The sequence below is a fragment of the Apodemus sylvaticus genome, chromosome 7, assembly GCF_947179515.1.
Source record: "Apodemus sylvaticus chromosome 7, mApoSyl1.1, whole genome shotgun sequence".
NCBI classification, from domain to species: Eukaryota; Metazoa; Chordata; class Mammalia; order Rodentia; family Muridae; genus Apodemus; species Apodemus sylvaticus.
This window is the reverse complement of record NC_067478.1, coordinates 48,946,200-48,973,201: the sequence shown is the minus strand read 5'-3', so window position 1 is coordinate 48,973,201 and position 27,002 is coordinate 48,946,200. Positions and strand designations below refer to the sequence as shown.

General features: G+C 41.1%; 1 protein-coding gene across 2 annotated transcripts in view; it reads right to left on the bottom strand.

Annotated features, from left to right (window-relative positions):
* Nucleotides 1–27,002, bottom strand: part of Filip1 (filamin A interacting protein 1) — a 157,118-nt gene that overhangs the window by 11,947 nt on the left and 118,169 nt on the right. For both annotated transcript variants that reach the window (XM_052187751.1, XM_052187750.1), the window contains exon 5: nucleotides 1,285–4,093. In XM_052187751.1, the coding sequence (XP_052043711.1) occupies nucleotides 1,285–4,093 (2,809 nt within the window). The remainder of the gene's footprint in view (nucleotides 1–1,284; nucleotides 4,094–27,002) is intronic.

Sequence of the window (27,002 nt, the reverse complement as noted above, 5' to 3'; positions counted from 1 at the left end):
TACTCCTTCCGCATTCTAGAAACATCTATGCTGAGCTTCCCTCTCAAACTTTAGTTCGCCTCCTCTATCCTGTCAGAAGATGGCCTCAATGCCTAGACCCGCCTCTATCTTCCATTCTGCCCTTTCAAAGGAAGTGGCTCTAGTCACCTGTTAATGTCCTCAGACTTCCCTTTTAATCTGCACTCTGACCACGCCCACACTTTTACAGCGCTGCGGCTGCTTAGGTCTGAGTCTCACCAATGCTCCCAAGCTCTCTCGAAGCCTTTCTTTCTCTTGAAGGTTCCTTCTACCCTGCCTGCCTTCTAGATGGCGTCACCATGCTCTAATCTCAGCCGTTGTTGAAGTTTCCACCTTTACCCTGAGAAGCCCCTTGCTTGTATTCCATGGATCCAAGCCCTAGAGTCTTTAGCTGCCCATCCCTTCTGAAGCCCAGATCTGATTTCCAGCTACTCAACAGATGTGGACAGCATCTCCGAGGCATTGCACAAGCATCACACTGCTTATAGTCATGTCCAGCAAATCTTATATTTCTCTCCCTAGTTACACAGCAAAGACTGGAACCCCCGGGCCACCGTCTGCATGCATTCTGCTGTGAAATCTTTTAAACTCTTCCCCTCTTCCTTTGGAGGCATGCTCCTGCTCTGTAGTCTAAGCTGGGCTGAAACCTGCAACCCTCTTGCCCATTCCCCTTGCTAGAATTATTAGCATATACTGCCACACCTAGTTCTCAGTTCTATTTTCAGTATGTCTCTGTTTGCAATGCCACATGCTCTTTGCAAGATGTTGCTAAATAAAATACAGACTTTAGACATACAGGGTCACTTTTTTGTTTAAAAAATTTTACCATGAAAACTTGGCAGTCTTAGTTTCGGGCCAGAGAATGGCCGTGCCGTACCTAATGGCCACTGAACACCTATACTCTAGAAACACACCCGGAAGCAGTTTTAACTCTGCTTTGGACTGTTTTGAAAAATATTTTGAACATTAAAAAAAAAAACACATTTTAAACCTTATGATTATTCTATAGCACCATTTCAGAGACTGTCCTTGCAAGTATGTTATGGGGTCTCCATAAATAAATGAAATGCTTCCTTAAAATTGGCCTGATTTATCAAAATGTGAATTTTCACTTAAGGTAAGATCCTTATTATTTCTGTATAGGTAACTTTCCCGGGAGCAACTGGATGCAGGCAGAGGCAGGGGACTTCCTTTCTGTGCAGAAGCTGGCTAGGCTCTCCAGCCCCCTCTGCGCTTGCGCTGTGCTCTGGGTCCTGTTCTACTCACCACTGATTGGGTTCCTCGCGTGGATGACGTTGTGACCGGGGTTATGGTAATAGTGCTGGTCACTTTGCTAGCAGCGCCAGGTCTTGAAGAGAGGTGGTTCCTGGGAGAGCGAAGGACTGTGCCTGTAGAAACCTCCTTCTCTGCTGTCACGTTGACAGGCCGGACAGTGATAACTGGACTCACACCTTCAGCTGCAGGCCCAGGAGATCGTTTAAACTGAGAACCCAGGTGAATGTGAATTTTATTGTCTTCCGTGGTGATGATGTTCGCATTGGAGTTGTACTTCCGCATGGGGGTTGGTACAGTTTGTTTTTCCGGGGTGACTTTGAGGATAGTCCTTCCCATAGGCACTTCCTGAGATTCAGGAGAGACAGCGATTTCAGAGGGAGCTGCAGACGTTGCCACCGTCATGATCTGGATGGGGGATGTAGGCCTGTCTGCAAACGCTCCCCTTCCACTTTCTGGGCTCTTCTCTCTGGAAATAGTAGTAATCGTGACAGGGGACATGGCTCGTTCTGGGCCGAGAGTAGGATCTGCACTTTTGGGCTTTTGCGACATGACATTGGGTGATGGAATAATGGTTATCCTTGGTTTCTGGTTGCCTAAGGTAGGAATGACGGTGGTACTAGAGAAAAACTCTTCAGATGTGGGGCTTGTGATCTCCAGGGTGGCAGTGCTGTTCTCATGATCTGGTGTCACACGGATATGCAAGGGCTGGCCCTGCTTCGGTGCTAGGACCAGCTCCCCAGGGTGCCCTGTACTCTGGTTTGGCCTGGGCCCTTTCTCCTGGGGGGCGGAGGGGCCGTTTTCTCTTTTTCTCATCCAAGGAATCCAAGACTTCCTCATGGTGAGCTCATTCGCCGCTGGCGGATACCTGTCGAGGACCGAGGATCGTTCCATGGGTTTCTTTAGGCCTACCTGGCGAAGATTACTCATGATGTGATTTTCTTCCTGGAAGGATTTGCGGATGAACACAGCTGGGGTCTCCTCTTCCGCAGCATCCCCGCACACCGCCTCGGTCTGCACCCCAGTTGAGGCCACGGGCACGTCCACCATCCTCCGGCCATTCCCGCTCGGCCTGAGGGCTCGGCTGTAGCGCTTGGAAAGCTCCAGCTCTTTGGTCAGGTTGAGGACCTCCCTCCCCATGTTCTTGTTCTTAGTTTCTTCTTCCAGAAATCTCTGCTGAAGGACCGAATAGTCGACCTGGAGCTGAGACAGCTGATCTTCCTTGTTCATCAGTTCGTGGATCTTTTCCTTGAGAGCCTGTACCTCCGCCTGTAAATCACGACTTTTCGCCTCCTCCAGGCGAAACCTGTGTCGCAGCTCGGCTTCCTGACTCACGGCCTCCCCTTTCTCTATGGCTTTGTTCTTAGCCATTTGGTGCTTGATTTCCTCCAGCTGCTGGGAGAGGAAATTTGCCTTATCCTGCTCGGTTCTGAACTTCTGCTCCAGCTGGTCATATTCGTCCTCCGTCTTCATCAAGTCCCCCTCCACCACCTCCAACTGCTGCAGCCGCTTCTTCAGTCTCTCGATTTCAAGCGTTAGCTCCCTGATCTTATTGTCCTCCGGGCAGGTGAACTCAGACCCCTTGCACGACCTACCTCGGTTTATTTCCCTCTCCACCTCTTCGATGCCATCAAGCCGCTTCTTTAGTAAGTCAACACTGCAGCTCAGTTCACAGGACCTTTCTTCTTCGCTCCTCAGTTTCCCCATCAGTTCATCCCTCTCCTTTGTCAGACTGTACACCTTTTCCTCCATTTCAGACTTGAGTTTTAGAAGCTTCTTGCTTTCCTCGATTAGCTTTTCAGTCACATCCATAACCTTCCCCTGCTCCACCTTAAAGTTTTTATTCAACCCATCCACTTTCCTCTCTTCCTGCTTTATTTTCTCCATCATGTTTTTCCTCTCGTCCACCAGCATGACAGTGAAGGACTTCAGCTTTGTCAGGTCGTCTTTGAGACTTAACTCAGCCTTCTCCAGTCTACTCTCCGAGCACTCGAGTTCTTTAACTCGACTCTTGACCACCTCGAGCTCATTCAGCAGGTCTTTGGTTAGGTTCTTCTCCTTCTCCAGGTTCAAATGGAGCTGGGTGCATTCCGACTTACTCCGGCTGAAGGCTTCCTCCAGCTTCTCCAGTTCAGACATCCTCTTTTGCAGCTTTTCCACTTCGAGTCTCAGTTCCTTACTGTGGTGTTCTTCCTCTTGAAGCTTCTTCTTCAGCTCCCGGCACTGGGCCTCGGTCTTAGTGATCTCCTCATCCTTGCCTTCCATCTCAAGCACGCGCTTGCGCAGACCCTCCACTTCCGCCATGAGACTGGAGTTTCCACATTCCCCTTTGGCGATTTTATCTCTCAGCTCCTGAAGCTCTTCCTCTGCCCTCTGAAGACTTTTATTGGTCTCTTCCAGTTCCTCAATCCTTTGCGATAAGCCAACCAGTTTGAGTCTAAGTTGCCTGTTGTGGGATTCTTGATTAGCCAATTTGGCGTTCATCTCTTCGTGCTCCTGGGAAAACCTCGAGGCCTTGTGTTCGAAGTCCACTTCTAACTTGAGCAGTTTCTGGCGGTCTTCCTTGGATTTGTAAGTGATGGCTTTGAGTTTTTCCTCCTCCTCCCTCAGTTTCTGAGTGAGGTCCTGGACTTTCTGACTCTGCAGGCCCAGCTGCTCGATGTGCATCTGCCTCTCATCCACCAGCGTGAGCGCGAAGGACTTTAGTTTCACAAGCTCGTCTCGAAGTTTATTGAGCCGCTTAGCGTTTTCCTTTTCTTTGCGGGCTTGGTACGCCTTTTCTTGCTCAAGGAGCTTTTTCAACCTAAAAACAAAAACAAAACAAAACAAAACAAAAAAATGTAAGCTCCATGTTAGGAGAATAGTCGGCAAATAGTCTTAGACAAACAAACAAACAAACAAACAAACAAACAGAACCTAAGAATGCTGCACCATGGTCCCTTTTTTAACTTCAGAATAGGATGGCTTGCCAATGGCTATCAGCAAAACTAATGAGAAGTCAGGATAGCAGTTCCCCATGGAGAGGGGCAGTGACCAGTAGGGCTCAGAGAAGGGCTCAGAGGGCACTAGTTTCTGTTTTATGATTTGCCTATTGAATTGTTTAATTTGTGACATTCATAAGCTGAACATGTGACATGAGTACCTTGTACAACAAGAAGGACTTTTATATAGTGCGGTCTGTATTCCGGGAACTAGTGTGCTTTATCCTAACCGGAAGCCTATGAAAAATTATTGCTATTTCCCCTTCCTGCGGTGAGTGGGACACAGGAGCACATGTCACCTATCACACACACACACACACACACACACACACACACACACACACACACAGAGTAAGCGGCAGTGCCAGTAGGTAGCCCAAGCAGCCGGCAGGCCTGCAGAATTCTTACTTATGAACTCTACACCATCCAACTTCGCGAGAGAAATCTACTGAACAAAAGGAGAGACCAGAACAGAGAGTGCATGTCTTCCTAATTTGAACCTTTGAAAGAAACTAAGAGCTGGGCAGTGGTGGCACATGTCTTTAATCCCAGCCCTTGGGAGGTAGAGGCAGGTGGATTTCTGAGTTTAAGGCCAGCCTGGTCTACAGAGTTGAGTTCCAGGATAGCCAAGGCTATACAGAGAAAGCCTGTCTTGAAAAACCAAAAATAAATAAATAAATAAACTCCCTCTGTTGACTAGGCTAACCTCAGACTGAGAGCTCCACCTGCCTCTGTCTGAGGTTAGCCTAGTCAACAGAGGGAGTTTCAGAATAACCAGGCTACACAGAGAAACAGAAACCCTGCCTCGAGAAACAAACAAAACCTAAAGAAACTGTGCAACTATCACCTAATAGGGAGGAGGCGAAGTATGCTTTCTGATACAAACGCTGCTCTATTCAAGCATTTCAACAGACATAAAAACTGGCAAAAATTTGATCACTTTTGCAATTTAAACATTTTTAAATTGATGATTAATTTGAGATGAAATCTAAATGATGACCAAAGCAAAAAAAAAAAAAAGTGGCAGCCACAGGAATTATATTTTGTAGGTACGAAATATGCTTTTTCCACATTGTTTATTTGTAGCCTCAAAAAGGAAGAGGGATTTATCATTCTTGTGTTGGCCAGTTAACATAGCAATTCCTGAAAAATGAGGGAAGGGGATAACATTTGAAATGTAAATAAAGAAAATATCTAATAAAATTTTTTTTAAAAAACCATAGCAATTCTTAAAAACTTGTGTGTGTGCAGACATGTTTGCGTTTGCAGAGGCACGTGCACAGAGGCGTCAGACTCCTCGGAACTGCGGTTAACAAACACTTGTTACACCCTCAGGTTGTGGTCTGGGTGCTGAAATCTGAACTTCAGTCTTTATGACTGCACAGAAAGTACTCTAACCCTGAACCGTCATCTCTCCAGGCCTTAACATCTTGTTAACGGTCATCTCTGAATGCCCAGAAAGCAGAGCTAAAGTTAAAATCATTTACCATAAGCCAGTGTAAGAACACTCTTCAGAAACTATTCTGTTTATGAAGAGGTGCAAGTTACAAAACCTACTAGCATGTGTCTACGTACATTTTATTCTTTCAATACATTTTACAGCCTTATTACTTAGAATGGTTTATTTCACCCTTATGACAAGGCCAGCTGCTAACCAAGTGTACAGAAAATGTCTCTCATTGCCTTGTGCAGTAAATGTTTGGGCATATTATAAAATCTACTTGAAATCAATTATCATATGATTACTATAAAAATTGTTACAGTGCTGTCTAAGAGGTTTTGGCTTTTTTGTTTTGTTTTGTTTTGTTTTCGAGACAGGGTTTCTCTGTATAGCCCTGGCTGTCCTGGAGCCACTTTGTAGACCAGGCTGGCCTCTAGAGATCCGCCTGCCCCTGTCTCTACAGGCATGTGCCACCACCACCAGGCAAGTTTTTTTTTTAATGGAACTTATTGAGTTCATTGTTCCATTTAAAACAAAAAGCTTGCTTTTAAATCCTGCAGATTGCCATGACAGACACTCTAGTAGCTTTGCTGAGTGTCTCTTGGCATGAGTAGAAGAGCATTTTGTTGGCTATTTACTCTTATTGGACTAACAGAATCATTTAAATATGATAAAAACAAACAGACCTAACACATAAGCAGGGGAACCCAGAATGGAGAAAGACCAAAAAAAGGACACAGACATTTCCCAATGCAGCTGGGGGGCAGTGCTAATGAGAAAACTTCTTCTAGGAACATAATGTTTGAGGTTCTAGAGAACTGTTACATCTTAATACATTTCAAGAAGTTCACTAATGCTTGCAACAATTTCTATCTTTGGCAATAGTTAACTCAATACAGAAAGATGAGTGGGTGAATGAAAGATATATATATATATATATATATTATATATAACATATAATATATATATATATATTTACGCAATAGATGATAAACAGATAAATGGTTCATCTGTAAAAATGCTTGCTGCCAATTCTAATGGCCTAAGTTCAATTCTCAGAATCTACAAGAAGAAAACAAAAACAAAAACAAAAATCTGCTAAAAGTTGTCCTTTACCTTCCACATGCATGCTGTGCATGCAAACAGGTACAAGTGCACAGACACACAAATAAATAATGTGATGTAATGAAAAACATAAAATATAGATGCTGTATTGCTAACTATATTATAGGGTAGAACTAGATAAAGCATGGAAAAATGTTTCCTATGCAGTGTGTTGAATGAGTTTTTATTTCCCTTAATTCTCACTTTGAATGTGATCATACCATTTTTATAAATAAGAGGAGTTATTGAACTTAATCAAAGGCACAAAAATCAGGAAGGGCAGGTTGGGATTTGAACTAAACCTGTTTGAGCAAACATTGTATTTTAATAGCAATACTATTCCTTAAAGAGATACTGACTGGATAGACCACATTTACAAGAGTTGGTTTAGATTAACTTTACGCTCAATGGGTCAATCTATCCTGCTTCTTCTGGATTGTTTTCTCCACTCGATGCTTAAGCTTATACCTTGCATTGTGCCAATGAAAAAAATAATTACTCCAATCACTAATACAAAGTCAGGTCAATGCCCAAGGCCAAATGCCCTCAGGATCTCCCTCCTGCTGGCGGCCATCCATTCACTAGCGTGGACACTGTCATTCAGTTAGCTGCTGCATCCACTGGACTGTTCATTCTTTGTCTCCTCAGAGCCTACACTCTTCCCCTAATGAATATCCCTCATGTCAATCTTTTCAGATATTTAGTTCCCAAACTTAAAGGCACTTTGTTTTCTTCTCTCTCTCTTCTATCCCCACATTCATTTTCCTGATAAGTCTTATCATTTCTATCTTCAAAATAAGTTCCCATCTCTGCCATTCCTTAGATTGTTTGCAAATCCCTCTGATCTGACTCCAATTTCCCACTCTTGCCCCCCCCTTAATCTCTTCTATTTCCAAAAATCTGGGAAATTTAAAAGGGATCAGGAGAGACAGACAGACAGACAGACAGACAGACACACACACACACACACACACACACACACACACACACTCAGAGAGAGAGAGAGAGAGAGAGAGAGAGAGAGAGAGAGAGAGAGAGAGAGAGAGAACAAACTAGATTTTACCACTCGGAAAAATAAGAGAAAAAGGAAGTGGAAACATGTACAGCAAGATAAAGTTTTTAATGTTTGATATAGATAATACAGATAAATATATAGATGATTAGGCAAATATGGATGATATAGATGTAGATACATGCATGTTTGTGTGTGTGAGAGAGCACTTAACAGTCTCCTCCCATTTAAAGCTTTTTGTTTTCCTTCACAGCAATAGAACAGGTGATAAAAGACTCAGTGATAGCATGTCATTATTAATAAATAATGACATGATACACAGCTACAATCACTGTTGAAATAATATGTGCAGGCAATGTTTAGCGATGCCCCTCAGAAGAGAAATTGCCAGACAATGGATAGGTACATGCATATCACCTATGAAATATTCTTACTGAGAAAGTAGACTCTGAACTGTATCGGGCTCCTATAAATAATTAGTAGGTAACTAGAAAGACCAGAGCAAGAAACTGCTAAATAATGTCATGACGGCAAATCTAAGATATGGGCAGTTTACGCAATAAAGGGACCTAGTTTCTTCAACAAATAAATTTTAATATAAAAAGCAAACAAGAATCATGTACAAATTAAACGAAGATGAAAAGCATATAAATCATCAATGTTTCTCTATAGATTCAAATAAATTTAGAAGATATACCCATATAATCTTTCAGATTCATATTTAAACTTCATGAATGAGACAATTAGAAAATTTGTGTTGTTGAGGAATTAGCAAATTTGAGACTTGACTGTAGATTTTAAATAATATTTTTCAAAACTTTCATCTTTTAGAAATACATATTGAAGTATTTATGAAGGAAGACTTAAATGACTGAGAGTCACATCAACACATTCTGACAGGAGGCGTGGAATGAAGCAGGCTGGTGGGGAACAACTCAGAGTTGAAGCTGAAAGGGGGTGCACAGGGGTTCAGCTCGCGACTCTCCTTATCTTTGAAAATGCATGAAATTTTTCCATATGAAAAATTTTAATTCTCCTTTGAATTTTTAAATACTGTTCCCCCCAGTTCCATTTCCCTTATTTTAATCATCAATGATATATATATATATATATATATTTTTTTTTTTTCGAGACAGGGTTTCTCTGTATAGCCCTGGCTGTCCTGGAACTCACTCTGTAGACCAGGCTAGCCTCGAACTCAGAAATCCGCCTGCCTCTGCCTCCCAGAGTGCTGGGATTACAGGAGTGCGAAACCACCGCCCGGCCTCATCAATGATATTTTAACCATCTTTAGAGCATCATGGTATCCTGTTGTCTGTGGTTATCATTCTTCCATTAATTTTTATTTGATATAGTCTAACTTATGCTTTAAAAAATATTTCTGATGTTTTAATTCACTTGTATTTGTGAATTTATCTTTCTTGGTTTTTTGCAAAGGATATATTCTTTCAAAGAATAATAGAGAGGTGAGGGCCAATCAAATCTTAACAAACATGTATTTTTGAAGCAGTTATGAGTCTGTTTTCTTTCTGATGTAGGGGCCTGTATCCATCCTCACTCTCCTTGAAAATATGTGATACAAGATTTCGTGTGTGTTTTCCCTGGACGGCCTTGATATCTCCACTCTTCAACCATTGTCCCAAGCACCAATTGCCTTCTGGCATTCATAAGATTTGTCTCTTACCAGCAACCCCGTTGTGAACTGCCCATGCTACTGAAATCACCCTCGTTTGTTCTCCATCATCTTAATTCCCACTCTTCTCAGCTTGATACTTTTGTGCACCACCCCCTACTCTCCACTCTCCTGTTACGTTCCTCTCTTCAAAGGAGACAGCAGGTTCAAACTAGCAAGGGCATGATAGTAATTAAAGATTAATGAAGGTCAAAAGAGTCAAGCTGGCATGCAATCTGAAGTCTTTAATCACAATGCATTTTTCTCCCAACTGGAGCTAAGTAGCTTGTTCACATGACAGAGCAGGGCTTTATCAAATGACCCAGGGAAGAAGAGCCTCTTTTTAAATAAATCACCCTAGTTCTTCAGGTCAGCGACTAATATAATTATCCAGAAATAACGTAACATCTTCAGTGTGCTGCACAGGAGTAAGATGAGGGACAGTTATTCAGCTTCAGAGTTAGATCCCAGCTGCAGAGTTAGAGTTCATCTGCAACTTTAACATTTTCTTCATCATGGATGTGTGTTTCTAAAATATAGTATATCTTGATTCCAGATATTCTGGCAACTTCTTGACGTTTACACTAACATAAACATCTCACTTGCCTCTCTCCCGAGTCGTGGCTCTGACAATAACTGGGAGCTAGAGAGCTAGAGGGCCATTTTGTATACACGAAGAAATGGTGCATCTTTCATAATAGGACATAAGCTTTTGACCTTTTTAAGTTGATAAAAATTACATTTTTCAATGTCTTCTGAATGTATGTGTGGGAGGTGGGGGTGCAGGCGTGGTGTGTAATGGAGGTCAGAGGACCATGTGGGGTTGGTTCTCTCTCGCCACCGTGTAGGTTACAAAGACTGAACTTAAGTCATCAGGCATGGTAGCAGGTGGCTTCACCCGCTGACCCTGTCCCACTAGCTTGTGTCCTTTGTGTTTGTCTTTCCCTGGTAGTGAGGATGTATTTCTAACACCATTATACACTTTTCCTTTTCCCCTTCATGTGAAGACCACTACACTTTAAAATCATCTGTAAATCTGTGACCCTAGGCCACTGTAAAGAGCCAAAGAATTTAGTGGCACAAAAACCAAAAGAGAAGAAAAATTTAAAACCAACTTCTTGCTTTTTGCAGCGTGTGTGAGTTCTTCTTACTTCATTAAGGACAGCCTGTAGTCAGTCATAATTTTATATTGTAAAGCCACAGCCTCTAAACTGAAAAATAATGGGCAATGTTACTACATACAATTTGATGGTATAATCCAAGTAATTTAAGGAATGATTCACAGAGTACCTTAAAATTCTACACCATAAGAGTTTGAGGAAGTTATATGTAATTCTGCTCTAGAATAGACATAAAACTAATGTGTCTTAAGGTCTAGTTACTAAAAACTTTTTTTTAAAACGTGATGAATAGTATTGGTTGTCACCTTGACTACATATAGAATTGACTAAAACCCAAAACTGAGAGGCACATTTGAGCTGGGAAAACCCATGTCTGATCTGGGCCTCACTCTCTGCTGGAAGTCTATATAAGGACATGGAAGAAAGAACCTTAACTCTTTGCCTACCTGCTTTTGCCTTGCTGACAAATACACTCCTTCACTGGCATAAGAGCCTACTTCTTTGGGATTCCAGCTGAGACATCCAGCCTCATAGACTGGGCAACTACTGGGTACTTGGACTTGCCATTCATAGACAGCCACTGTTAGATTAGCTGGAACAGAGCCTGTAAGTTATGCTAATAAATCCCCTTTTGTAAACACACACACACACACACAGAGAGAGAGAGAGAGAGAGAGAGAGAGAGAGAGAGAGAGAGAGAAGGGGAAGGGGAGGGAGAGGGAGAGAAAGAGAGATTCTATAAGTTCTGTTACTCTAGAAAACCCTGACTAATTAATGCAAAAGATATGCATTTTAGATTCTTGACAGCTCACAACAAAGTAAACTGATTAGGAAGTTAAGCTCATAGTAATTTATCTTTTTAAATGTACAGGTGGTAGCAACTTATAAACACACACACATATACACACACAGAGATAATAGCAAATTACCCTTCATAAAGATTATAGGATTTATTACTTGCTATTAAGCATACTGTCTATATATCCATACCAATGTAAAACATAAATTTATTCTAAGTCAACAGGATGGTTGACTGTCCTCTCCCTAACAACACACAGTGAACTGTGTTCTACTACTAGTTTTTCAAGTCATGTATAGGCAGTAGGGAGAGTGCTGTTTAGGCTTTAAGTATAGGCTACCAAGAGACAGGAAGGATGGGAATAATGGACAGTGCACTTCTTACTTATACTTTTGTCAATGCTCCTAATACTCTTCCTTCTGCTGTCAGAGGTTCAAACCATAAGGTATCTCTGTGAAAACCAGATTAAGGTCCCCCTCCTGGCTAACTAGTCCCAGTGTACAATGTCTGACTTGACTTGCTGAATGATAGCTGGATGTCAGGTCTCGTCTTTTATGGTCAACTACACTGGCAAACTAAAACCTGTAAAAATGTAATGGATCACAAGTCTGTAGTCTTGAAAATTCTCATTTCTAGTTCACTGGTCTTTAGAAAGTGATTAAGGTATGAGGTCAAGGCCTTATGAATTCAGTTAGTGTCCCTGGAAAGGGATCCCAGAGAAGTCTTTCTTGCTCCCCCTCAGCACTGAGGGGTATACAAAGAACTGCTTTCAGTGTAAAGCCAAGAAGAAAGCTTACTTCTAACTTAATGATGGCATAAGGACAGTTCACTAACCTGCAGAACCATAAGGAGAATCTGCTGATATTTATGAGCTCGCAGTTTTGTTACAGCCTCCTGAATGAATGAGACACAATCATAAATTCCTACAGACTCTCCTTCCTCAGGCTTCAGGTCACATGTCTTCTCCCAGGGAGAATGTATAATGTGTTTTCTCACTTCCTACATTGTTCAAAGCACTTTGCAAACACTCTCAGATTGGTAAGATAAAGAATTGGGTGAGATGAAGAAAGCAGACACTAGTCTGTTTTTTGAGGATGTTTCCAAAGAATTGAGTAAATACACTAATTTAACAGATTCCACAAAGAGAAAAAGCCATGAGCCATAGAAATTTCCCACCTTGGGCTTTCTCTCCCAAGAGTTGCTTTCACCTCTGTCCCTCCACCAAAGAGCATCTCCATATTCCATCTCTCCAAAACAAGTTGCCCAAGTTCATCACACCTCATAGACTTATGAGATGCTGCATCTAGGGGATGCTGGGAATTCCATTAGACTCCTCTCAAGAGCTACCTTGCCTCCTAGGGGCAAGCCAACCTGGTCTACAAGAGGGACTGCCTGACTACACCAACTCTCTCTTTCTATCTCTGTCTCTTCTCTCCTCCTCCTCCTCTTCTTCCTCCTCCTTTTTCTCCTCCTCCTTCCTCTCTCTCTTCACTCTCTCTCTCCCTCCTCTTTTCCTCACATGCTCTTGACCAGCCTCTTCCTCTCTTCCTCTCCCTTCTCTTTCTCTCTTCCTACCCTTTCCTGTCCCCCTTCTTTCTCTGCTTCTATCCCTTCTTCAGGTCCCCTTCCCTTCCCATCAATAAGCCTTCTTCATTCTAGGTCTGTGACATGCATGGCCTGGTTGTTCAGGGGTTCACCTTGGCCAGGCCCGCTAGGGTACTCCTTTCTGCCGCATTACACCATGTTTTATAAAACACAGCAGGGGACACATGTGCTTCACAGTCACAGGACACTCTCCCATACCATGTAAGTTCCACAAGAGGTTTCCTTAGGGATGCCAGCAACAGAAAAGGCTATGAGGATACACAGAAGTGTCTAGCTTCTGACATGGGAAGGTATCTTTCCTCCTGTTACTGTGGGTCCTCTCTCCCAAGGGATTTACTATGGTCACACAGAATATGAGGCACAGGGACTTCCCAGGAATATTCAGATAAATGAAGGAAGGTCATTTTCGAAGCGATCCATTATCTCATTTTCACTGGGCACGTGCATGTATAGAATAAAGCATAAAAGTCAGGTTTTTTAAACTTACTCATTTGGGGAGTTCCCAAAATAAAAACACTGTAAAGCCTTTCACTAAGGTATAGTAATCAAATTTGTTGTGAGTAAACTTATTTTTATACGATGTGTTTAAAACAAAGTGGAAATAAATTAAATAGCAAATTTAGTAATTGCATAAAATCATTCACAGTAGTACATGTCTCTGCAAGCATTAACTCAGAAGAGCGACCCTCCCCCTCTTTAGAACATATGGCTGTTATGTTTAAACATCTTTTTTTAAGCTCTTAAATATATGCTTATGTGAAGATTCATTAAATATTTTTATAAGCATGTTAAGATTTACCCAGTCATTATTTTAGCCAATCTTGGGACAACTTTAAAGCCAAGAAGAGAGACAAAAAATATAAAAATCAAATCTTTTAGCCCAGAGACAAAATATACCAATAATGTAGTTACACAAATTAAATCTGACAGTGCAGACCGTGCCATTCACCCTTATGCTCAAGCTTCTTCCAAACAAGTCATGTGAATCTGAAGTAATACTGTGAAAACTAAACTCTTCTTCTGAGACTCAGAGCCGTCCAGCACCGCTGATCACTAACTATAAACTGACTCTTTTGATAAGCTTTGCTAAAGTCAACGTTCCTCAGCATTTTAAAAACCTGCTAAAGCTGAACGTTTTTCACGATTGGTTAATACCGTCCGTACTTCACCCACAGACACACTTTGAAATAAAACCTCTTTGCTGAAGTATCTGTTATCACTGCCGCTCTCAAGTGTTTCAGAACAAACAAGGCTTTCTTCAGAGCCCGGCATCCTGCTCACTGCCAACTTTTACAAGACTCCACAGTGCAGAGGGAAAGATCTGCTGCCCATGCACACTTGCAGAACAGCAAAGATGCTGGAAGCAACCTTGGAACTTGTTAGCATTGTTTGTCTCGTTTGTGCTTATCAAGAATTGTAAATCAGGAACTGCACACAGCCTTTCTACAATTCAAAATGTAAATAAATATATCAATAAATTTAAAAAAAAAAGCATCCTTGCTGAAAAAAAAAAAGCATTCAAACATTCAGAGCACAGCAGTTGAACTAATGGTAAAAGATAAAAACCCCGTGTTTTCTGCAGAATGAGATGTTCCCCTCCATCGGAAAATCAGTACTCATCATACCATGACAAGGTGCATCCTGGCTGGTTTCAGTCAAAGGTTCTGAAGCATCAGGGACAATCACAATAAACAGGATTTTCGAGAGTTGTCACCATCCATGTGAGGAAAACCTGTAGCCACGATCTGAAAGCCAGTTACTGGAGACACTACAATTTCAGCCTCTTGGAATTCAGAGGCTCTGTAGTAACTAAAGAAAAAGAGTTATCTGCCAAGGAAGCCTCATAACAAATGAAAGACCCGTGAACTGAAGCACTGGTGCTCAAGTCACCACGAACCTCGGCTTCCTTACCTTTTGTTTCTCTGTCTTTTTTTTTTTTTTTAATGGAGGTACTGAAGTTTGCTCAATAGCAGCAGGCCCTGCTCAACCCCTTACTCCTCAAGGAATTGACCGGCACATTCCAGCCCTGTCATCGGAACAAAGCAAGGTGAATGTTGTGTAAAGCAGCTTGGGACCGCAAAGTGATGATGTCATCCTTTCCTTAGACGGTTCATTATTGTGCGGATTTACTGTGGGACTGTGAGAAGAAGGGGTGGAGCTGCCCTGGGCTGGAAAGGCCTCTTGGGAAGCTAAGGATAAGACAAGTACGAGCCATAGAGTGGAAAGTCCTCTTTAGTTTAAGGATGATTTCTGTATTCAGAAAAAAAAAATGAATGTGTCTGTATACATTGTATGTATGTGCATATATACATGTCTGGATGTACGGGCACAGATGCATAAAGTATATGCGCATGTATTGTGGAGACTCTGTTGGCTTCAAGTGGCTTCCTTAATTATTCTCCACTTAATATATTGAGGCAGCATCTTTAACTGAATGTGCAGCTCAGCCTTTGGGTTAGTGCATGTAGCCATCTTGCTCTGGGATCCCGTCTCCAGCCAGTAAGCACAGGTTGGCCACTATATCCACCTGGCTTTGATACCTCTTAACATATCAAAGTGGGTGCTGGCCACCAGATTCTCTCAGAACCCCTCAATCCTGACCTTTTAAAGGTCCTCCTGGCTAGTTTACCCTACCTGCTACTCTAAATTTTCCAGCCCAAAGATTGGGCTGGGCTGCCCCTCCTCAAGTTTCTCTTTCCTATATAACCTAGCCATTTTGGCTATACAGTCCCTTTTTGACCCGTTAGTCTCTTGCTCTCAAGTCTTTGACCCATATCCTCTTGCTTCTTCCCCCTCTCCCCAGTATAGCCAGGTCCAGTCTGCCAGTCCTGTCCACTCTGGATGCTCCCAGAGGTCTCTGCCTGTATATTCTCCTTTATATCTATAATAAAAACCTCAACTCCTGAGGAGCAGATATGCACTCTTTTTTTTTTCCAGTCTGCCCCCACAGATGCTATGTAAACATTTTATCTGCTGAGCCATGACCACAATAACTTTAGAGGCTGGAAGAAGACATCAGATTCCCTGATGCCCACATTATAGACAGTTGTGAACCACTATGTGGATGCTGAGAATCAAACCCTGTCCTCTGGAAGAACAGCCATTGCTCCAATCTCCAATCCCTTGGTTCTCGGTTCTCTTCTTCCTTTCTTTCCTGGTGTATCCTTCCTTCCTTCCTCCTTCCCTCCTTCCTTCCTTCCTTCCTTCCCTCCTTCCTTCCTTCTTCCTTCCTTCCTTCTTCCTTCCTTCCTTCTTTTCTGAGTGATGAGTTCAAATGCTGCTGTGTGCCTTTTGGTTCTTTGTTTGTTTGTTTGTTTGTTTGCTTTAGCACAAATGCAGGGACTTGTGATATGAAATTACAAAGTAAAACCACAACACCAGATAATTTCATCAGGTTAACTTCAAAGTGAAGTTAATCAAATGTTTGAAGAGTAGGCTAAGGCTTTCAGATATATTCTAGATTACATCTATGTAAGCCACCATGCTATAGCGTAAAAGAGAAGACAAGCAAGAGAAGAAGGAGGAAGAAGAGAAAGAGGAGGAGGAGAAGGAGGGGAAGAAGAAGAAAAAGAAGAAGAAGAAGAAGAAGAAGAAGAAGAAGAAGAAGAAGAAGAAGAAGAAGAAGAAGAAGAAGAAAGGAAGGAAGGAAGAAGAAGGAAGGAAGAAGAAGAAAGAAGAAGGAAGAAGAAGAAGGAAGAAGAAGAAGAGGAAGAGGAAGAAGAAGAAGAAAAAATGTTTAGGCTCTTACTTACCCTACCTGTCATGTTCACTCACACCTTTGCTTTCAGAATATGTCTAACTTCTTGATAGTTCAGACTGGGTATAATTGTTATTGCATATTTTAAGGTTACAGTATTATAAATGAATGAATGAATGAATGAATGAATGAATGAATAAGTGTTTTCAGCTATAGAATTACTTTGGTTGAAGTTAGCTAAAGCAACATTCATTGTTAAAGAAAAATGACAAATCAATGATAATAAAGATGGGGGAATGAAATTTAAGAAGGAAAGGAATTAGGGCTGCTGCCCGTGGCTGGATGGCTGGGAGGGCGGAGCATCTTGATTGACTGGCTGAGTCTGGACTTGGCAGAAGTACTTGGTGGGTGGCTAGTGATATGTTTTCTGACACCTCTGGCTTCATCCTGCTGCACTGCATGGTAAGGTTATAGATTTTAACTTGCAAGGCTATTATGAGAATTAAAGAAAATATGTAAGTTGAGACCCTGAAATCTGACACATTGTGGGCCCACAGTAAATAATGATATGCTCACTCATTTTTATAATAATTCCTTTATCAAACATAAATTGTCTAATTTTGATACCATAAACCTCTGTGGTAAAAAGGAACCAAGGATTGTTTATTCCTTGGTGGCATTTGGCACTTGCTAAGTTTCTGGAGATTCAAACAAGAGTTAATAATTCCAGGGAAACCCTGGTCATCCTCAAAACCATAAGACTCTTGATTAAGAGTTAGAAACAAATGATAACAGCCAGAGGAAATATTTTAATATCTGTGGGAAATCTTATAAAATACTATGACTTTCAATCACAGGCATGTGTTTCTTTTTTAACACCACTAAATGACTGAATTCAAGATTGATTTAATACCCCATTGTCAAGACTTATTAAAATGGATATTTATGATAATTCATTAATGGTTTCTCAATAGACAATAGTAGTTATTTGGAACCTCTTGGAGCTAAAGGAAATGTTTAAGCGGTGACATAACTCTCCTTAGTCTGTGTCTAGAAATGACCCACTATCAGATCCTGAGAAGCAGGGACCACTTCTTTCTGAGCGGCTTTGCTTTAAGAAAGAATCTTATATTCACTCTCACAATAAACACCTAACCTACATGAACAGATCAGCCATTGTGTTGAACATTGGGAACACAGTGTCTATCTTGGGAAAGCCACACTCTATAATGCTAAGTGCCTGAAGGAAGAGGGATCAGAGTTGTTCACATATCATAGGCGCAAAGTTCACTCTGTAAAGACCTTCCCTAAGGAGTGTCATTTGAGGTTGAAGGGTTAGAGGAAATTGGTCATGCAAAGTGCAGAGCTCAGGGACTCTAGTCAAGTTACAGCAATGCAACAATGTAACACCTTAAAATGAGGACAAGCATGGGGGGCTCCAGGTTCCAAACCACAGTGTGACCAGAACAAGGAGAGAAAACAAGACAGATGCCAGGTCTATTTGAATTCTTGGTAGGACATTTTCACCAGGGATAAAGGTTCCAGAGATAGCTGTGATAGGACACAGGCTTCACTGTGTAGTAGAAGGGTTTCTGGTTGGCAAAAAATAAAAATGATATAAATCTTGTGTTTATGTGTTTGTGTTTGTGTGTATGTGTGTGCATACATATGGAGACGAGAAGCAGACATTGGTTATCTTCCTTTATGTTCTCTATATTATTTACTAAGCCAAGACTTGATGATTTGGCTAGTTTAACCAGCTTCCCTTTGTGATCTTGTCTCCCAACCTTAGAAGCCCTAGGATTATAGGTAGGTAATCAATCACCCAGAATGTACATGGGTATTGGTTATCTAAACTCTGACCTTTATAGCAAGTGAATATATATAGCAAGTACTTTATCCACTATGCCATTCCCCCAGCTTTTTAATGTATTCTGTTCTGTTCTATTTATCTGATCATCTTGCCCATCCATCCATCCATCTATAATTTTTATTTATTTATTTATTTATTTATTTATTTATTTATATTGGTGAAAGAGTGATTGATACAAGATAGATGACCCATTTATCACTGTGTGAATAAGGTGTAAAGACCAAGTTTGTATACTACAACCTAATGTCCTTAGGAGTATTTCTCTAGGTCCAAACCTTAAATTGACCCTGAGTCTTCAAATGTAGAAGAGAATTCTACCACTTCTCTAGAAAGTGCATCAGGTTTTGGAGTTGCAGATATAGTCCACAAATATTACATGAAAACTATAGGCATAAAAACATCATGCTTTAAATAATCTTTTTTAATGGTATATATTGTTATGCTTGTCCTATTTTGTTTTGAGTTATTGTTATTAATACCTCACTGTACCCAGAACTCTGTCAAATATACGCATGTATAAGAAGAAAACTGTTTATGTTATGATCGATATTGTCTGTGGTTTTGTGCAAGCAGGGGCAGTCTTGAACTGTGTGCTTTGAGCACAAAGGGGGCTTACTGTATTTGCTGCCTGGTTGAACGTTTTTTGCCAAATGGGGGAATTTATGGACATGGCCCTGAGGCAGAGGACTGGAATGCTATCGACTTAGATGTACTCCTTTCTGGTGATTGTAGATGCCACAAAATGCAGTTTGAAATTCGCTTTTGCTGTAACATATGCTTTGTCATGACTTACCAGTATCTGTAAAAAGATCAATAGAAAAGAGTCAAGTTGACAAGACCCCGTTTGCTGTCTGGTCATAAACACTTGAAATTTATTTGGATAGCTCGGATGCACACAAACTATACATACAGTGTTTACTAAAAGCAAAGAGGATGTGGGTGGGGCAAGCCATCTAAACGAAGCCATCATGACCTCCCAGAGCAGCACTAGGTTGGCAGTGGAGACAAGATTTCATTTGGGGACAGAGCAGTGGCAGTGGTTCCGGAAGAAAATGACCAAATTCCAACTTTTAATTTGAATGCTGAATCAATACAACACATTGATGTCTGCATTTGAAAGGCTGAGAGATGAGGAATAACCAGGATTTTGATTTGAGTAGTTAGAATAAGGTCCTAACAGAAATAGCCACTCCAGGAGAAATGGAGTTTAGTAAATAGGCAAGTGTTCTGTTTAGGACACATTTTGTTGGAGAGGCCTATTTACTATTCCAAAGGACTGGTGGGATGGACAATATGGGTGCTCACCACTTACTTAATGAATTAAATAAACATCATTTCATTTAAAGACCAGTTTTTTTCATTTAAAGATGAGGTTTCTTTTTTTTTTCTATAAATAGTAGCCTTTCTCAAACTTTTTAGTACAAATTAACTGAGATGTATATGCCAGTGTTCTATAATGCACTTGGTAAGTACTCATGGGATGTAGATCCCCCAGGCTGAGTCTTAAGTGGGCCAGGCACAGACAAAACTTTCCAGAGCACTGCATTTGAAGCCAGGCATCATCTGGCTGCCCCAATGGACGGCTCCAGGCCAAGTCTCCTCAGGATTGTTCCTGATTCAAACTGATCCCGAAAGCAAGTAATAAGAAGGTCAGGATCCCTGAGCATTTGTAGAAAGACTTAGCTTAGCTTAGAACCAGCAGGAAGTTTGTGTGTCACTTGCCAGCACAGCAAGTGTTCATTGCATGTTCTGCACCATACATGGAGCGGATGCAGGTAGAGAGAGCAGACAAGAACATGATCACAAGAGGAAAACCTGGAGCTTGAGTTTTAGAGTTGAGGTTTTCTCCCAGGATCTCCTCCTATACGACACACAACTATTCCTCTTTCTTTGAGACAACTATAACCCTAAGTTCCTGGGAGTTACAGATATCAGGAGATACCAGACAAACCTGAAAACAATGGCGGGATGGGAAAGTCAGAAAGTACTGGAAGGAGGGATGGGGACATAGTTCAGGGCATGAAGTAAGACCATTTAGGATGCAGGATTTCTTGACACTGGAAGAAATGACGAAGGAGAAGCACAACGAACAGCGCCCTTGTACTCACACTGGATGTGGAAGAGCCGCAGCCCATCACACCCCGGTTCCTTTATATCTCAGGCCAGATCAATGTGTTTTCTTAATCACTTAGGGAAAAGCTGAAGCCGACTGAGCACAGTACACCCGCCTCATGCCTGCACTTGGGAAGTGGGAGCTACGGGTAACAGAAAGGTTGGTAAGGATGCTTACCCTGTCTATTCCTGTTGAGGTTTTGTCTCTGACTGTCCGTTGTAATGCTAAGAAGTGTGGGCAAAACCTGGGGTCTACTCTAGTCCCCGGCACCCTGACTCCAAGTTAATTCTGATTGGTGAATAAAGATGCCAACATCCAATAGCTGGGGAGAGGAGATGTAGGTGGGGTTGAGGTTCCTGGGCTGGAGAATCACTAGGGAGAGGAGAGAGAGAAGTCACCAAGGGGTAGAAGAAGAACATGCAAGAGAGAGAGAGAGAGAGAGAGAGAGAGAGAGAGGTCCCATGGGGCAGGGGCCAAGAGAACATGGCTCAGAGGACTGCCTGATTGGAGTTAAGAGCAGCCCAGGTGGCACAGAGAAAATAGTAAGTGATAGTTTGGGATTATCAATGGGAAGGTAAATTCTAACAACATGGAGAGTGGGCATGTTCTGCTTATGATATATTAAAATATAATATAATCTGTGTGTGTGTGTGTGTGTCTTTTTCATCCAGGAACATAAATGGTCTAAGGCTGGTAGAAACCCCATACCAGGATTATTTTTAAATATATTTTGCTGCATATTCTAGAGCACACTTACACTTCATGCTGTAGAAAGGAATCTGCAGGGCACACTGCTAACCCTTTGTTCTGAGTTAGCCTTTAACAGAGATGTGCCACAGAAGGAACATGAGTCTCAGCAGCCTTGGGAATAAGTAACCATACTGCGTAGAGGGGGATAACAAGGGGGAAAGTGCAGGAAGCAGCATGGCCAGAAGCACCAACAGCAAAAGCTCAGACAAGGTTGATTGGCAGGCCAGAGAGACAGGCTCAACTGTGGAACGCCAACTGCCTCTGTGAAGTGCACTAGCTAGAGATGTAGGGATGTTAATCTTCTCTCTTCTCAGATTGCCAGCTCTCTGAATAAAGCATAGCTTTATTCAATTCAGCTCCTGTCTCTGGTCATTGGAGTCTGTGGTGACAGGCAAGACAAACTCCAGTGTTCCAGTTATAGGGGCAGGATGAGCAGGAGCTTGGAGTTATCCTTGGCTACATTGAGGCCCCTTGGGCTACATGAGACCCTGTCCCACAAGTCAGACAAATAGTCTAGTTGGGCATGGCGGAGCATGCTTGCAATCCTCCAGCTTAGGAGGTAAAAGCAAGAGGATCATCAGAAGTTCAAGGCCATCCTCAACCCCATAGCAAGTTTTATGACCAGGCTGGGCTAGGTGAGACCTTATCTCAAAATAACCACTCATGTAAACAACAAACAAAACCCCCAACTATTTAGTAAACTCTTACTCTTCAGGAGCCAGAGAGAAACAGGAAGAAACTGCTCAGGTCACAGTGTTTCTGGACTGGAGAGGAATCGGTTGTGGCTAAGTTGACCTTTACTTTAGTTGCGGCTTGAGCGCAAATTCATCCCCTGAATATTATTTAACTAGTTTCCTGGCGAAGAGCTCACATCCAAGAATTAAACATGCTGTGCGCTGAGCATGAAAGACCCAACCTTTTTGATTAATCTTTCCTGTTCAAACTTTTCACCACCACGAAGCACTTTCCAAACACAAGCATTCTTGGAAAAGAGTTGCACACTTGGTTAAGGAGCCAGAGAGAAGCAAACTGCAAACACTTGAAACAGCGTCACCCAAGTTCCAGCTTCCCTCTCAGAGTCCAGAATTTGGAATGGCAATCCGAGGACCCCCTTCCACCATGGACAACAGGCAGAAACAGAAACCTAAGACAGTAGCTCACTGAGGTGCTAAGACACAGTATTATTTTTCCAGTACTTTCCTTAACTCTTTCTTGGTGTATGGACTGTTTAAAAAAAAAAAAAACCTGACCAGATGTTTTAATAACAGCCAATTTAGAGCAGCACTCCAGAGTTAGTCATCCTACAGAGCAATCTAACATCACTGTTCAATATCTAATTTTACCCACAGTGCCAAAAAGAAACATTCATTCAAAATGCGGTGTAAGTCTGTGGTCAGATGCTGCAATTTGCCACTTTTAAATTGGTTGTTTGTGCAACATGAATCTCTTTTTCCCCCCTGACTGGAACTTAGATATCTTACTAATGCTTCAGTTTATTTTTTAAAAGATATTGAAAACTGGTTTTACATAGTCTGACATAAAACTTGTCAGTCAGATAGATCATTACATCCAACCTGACAACTGCCTATAGTGCAAACAATAGAATCGATGTAGCACTAAATCAGAGCATCAAAAACAAGTCAGAGCAAGTGGTATTGGTGGTTGGCATTCTGACTCTCGGGTAGTCACCAAGGCTGTAATTACTGGAAGAAACTGTAAAATCCTGCCTAACTAGAACTTTTGCTATAGCGTTTGTAAGATGACTGTGAAACCTCATCTGCTCCAGCTCCCATGAGCTCTCTGATTAACCAAGAAAATAGACTTCTGTTTTCATTTGCGTATTTTACAAAAATATTCGGATCAACTTTGGAATCTAGATGTCATCAACTCAGCCCATTCTAGACTTTGTAAATAAGTGATTTTGTAACTGAGTTCTAGAATGTAATACACAAATCTGTGGAAAACATGTGCATTATTGCCAAGGCTAACATCTTGTTTTCTTCTCTTCATTTTCTTCACCATTTAAAGCAGTTTGGTTTGGGGCAGCTGTTGGGAGAAAAGGTTATTACAATAGTGAGGCCAAGTTGTGTTTATTTCTGACTCTTTTCAAGATTTAAAGGATCACCTGTTAGCCCTGCCCTTTCAGAGCTGATTGGCTCCAGGACCACACTTCCACCTGAACTCAAGGCAGATCAAAAAGCCCATTTCCCAACTCCCATCCCACAGTGCCCACTGACTCTCTTCCAGGAGGATTGCTCTAACCAGGGACATAGGAGGTCTGATCTAACCAGAGATAAAGTTCTGCCTGCCTCCCAGGAGACCTGCTCTAACCCAGGACACACAACTTTACCTGCTTCCTGAGAGGTCTGCTCCAATCCAGGACACTCAGGCCAGCTAATAACAGAGACAACTAGGCCAAAGGGCAAGCACAAGAACATAATCAACAGAAGCCAATGCAATATGGCACCCAGCTTTCCTACTACAGCAAGTCCTGGATATCCTAACACACCTGAAGAGCAAGATTATGACGTTAAATCCTATCTCATGAGGAAGATAGAGGGCTTTAAAAAGGCTATAAATAATTCCCTTAAAGAAATACAGGAAAATACAGCCAAACAGGAAGAAGCCCTTAAAGAGGAAACAATTAAAACCCTTAAAGAAATACAAGAAAATACAATCAAACAAAGAAAATGAACAAAGCAGTCCAAAACCAAAATATGGAAAAAGAAGAAAAAGAAAACACAAATGGAAGCAATCCTGGAGATGGAAAACCTAGGAAAGAGAAAAGAGACTGAACACAAGCATCACCAAATATAAGAAATGGAGGAGAGAACCTCGGGGGTAGAAGAATTGATATATTGATCAAAGAAAATGTCAAGTGTAAAAAGCTCCTAACCCAAAACATCCAGGAAATTTGGGACACAATGAAAACTAACCCTAAGAATAATATGGATAGAAGGGGTGAAGATTTAAAATTCAAAGGGCCAGAAAATATCTTCAACAAACTTTCCTAACATAAAGAAAGAGGTGGCCATAAACATATAAGAAATCTATAGAACTACAAATAGAATGGACCAGAAAAGAAAATCCTCCTGCCACATAATAATCAAAACACTAACTGTACAGAACAAAGAAATAATATTAAAAGATGTAAGGGAAAAAGGCCAAGTAACATATAAAGGTAGACCTATCAGAATTACACCAGACTTCTTAACAGAGATGCTAAAAGCAAGGCAATCTTGGACAGATGTCATGCAGTCCCTAAGAGAATACAAATGCCAGCCAAAGCTACTATACCCAGAAAAAATCTCAATTACCATAGATGGAGAATCAAGATTTTCCATGACAAAACCAAATTTAAACAGTATCTTTCCACTAATCCAGCAGAGGATTCTGGAAAAAAATCTCCAACACAAAGATGGCAATTACATCTAAGAAAACACAAGAAATTAATCGTATTACAACAAACCCCCCCAAAAAGAGAGAAACACACACACACACACACACACACACACACACACACACACACAGTACTACCTGCAACAACAAAATAACAAATTGAGATGAAGTCTCAATTATGAACATCTATGCAGCAAATGAAATAGCACCCACATTCGTAAAAGAAACTTTACTAAATCTCAAAACACACATTGAACCCCACAAAATAATTGTGGGAGACTTCAACACCCTATTCTCACTAATGGACAGGTCATTGAAACAGAAACACAATGAAACTAACAGAGGCTATGAACCAAATGGATTTTACAGATATCCACAGAATGTTTTACTCGAAACAAAAGAATATTCCTTCTTCTCAGCACCTCACAGAACCTTCTCCAAAACTGACTGTATAATTGGAAGCAAAGCAAGCCTCAACAGATACAAGAAGATTGAAATAATCCCTTGCCTTCTATCAGATTACCATGGACTAAGGTTGGACTTCAACAACAACAGAAACAACAAAAAGTCCTCATACTCATGTAAATTGAACAAGTCTCTGCTTAATGATAACTTGGTCAGGGAAGAAATAAAGAAAGAAATTAAAGACTTTTTGGAAACCAATGAAAATGAAAGCACATCATACCCAAACTTATGGAACACATTGAAAACAGAGTTAGGAAAATTCATAGCACTAAGTGCCTTCATAAATAAATTGGAGAGATCCTACACCAGTAACTTAAGAGCACACCTGAAAGTTCTGGAAGAAAAAGGAGCAAACACACCCAAAAAGAGGTAAAGGCAAAAAAATAGTCAAACTCAGAACTTAAGTCAACCAATTTCAAACAAAGACAACAATACAAAAAAATCAACAAAAACTAAGAGCTGGTTCTTTGAGAAAATCAACAAAATTGGCAAACCCTTAGCCAAAGTAACTAAAAAGCACAGCGGTGGAAAAATACTGAATAAAATGCTGAAAAACTAAATTCAAGAATACATGAAAAACATCATTCACTATGATCAAATAGGCTTCATCCCAGGGATACAGGGATGATTCAATATATGAAAATCCATCAATGTAATTTATCACATAAAAAAATTCAAAGAAAAGCACCGCATAATATTAGATGCTGAAAAAGCCTTTCTCAAAATCCAACACCCATTCATATTAAAGGTCTTAGAGAGATTAGGAATTCAAGGCACATACCTAAACATATTAAAAGCAATATATAGCAAGCTAACAGCCAACATCAAGCTAAATGGAGAGAAACTTGAAGCAATTCCACTAAAATCAGGGACTAGACAAGGCTGCTCACTCTCTCCCTATCTATTCAATATAGTACTCAAAGTCCTAGCTACAGCAATTAGACAACAGAAGGAAAACAAGGGATACAAATTGGAGAGGAGGAAGTCAAGATAATCACCATTTACAGATAATAGGATAGTATATATAAGCAACCCCCAAAATTCTACCAGCTGATAAAAATCTTCAGCAAAATGTTAGGATATAAAATTAACTCAAACAAATCAGTAGCCTTCCTTTATACACATGATAAACACACACTTCTTTTTTATGTAGGTGTGATCTAGTCTGGCATTCTTGGAGAGGCTCTAGTGAAACTTAGGATTAAGATGATAAGACATGCAGCTCAGACAGAGAATAAAGTACAAACTCTGGAGGTGACCTCCTCTGCTCAGAGTTATGCCCTCAAAGACCAAGGCCAATAGAAGTGTGGGCCAAACAGAATGTATCACATTATTTAAGCTAGGAAGCTGCCTTTATCCAATCTCAATGTTGCAAGATATTTTCATCTCTATTATTTAAATTTCAAGTTAATCCAATACCCTTTTCATGGTGTTTTCTCTTTCCAGCTTGGGACTCTGTGTAGAGGGAGATGTGTAGTATATGGTGTTAATAAATTATGACCAATCTGTTAGGATAACACAGAAAGCAGAACGTTCTGGGGTTGCTCGGGCAATCGACTGCTCGAGAGCAGATGCGGCCTTGACAATCCTGAGACAATATCTCTCTTTATATTTTTCTACAACTGCAACTCTGCTTTCTAAGCTTCTGTGATATACTTTGAACAAAAAAAGCCTTAATGG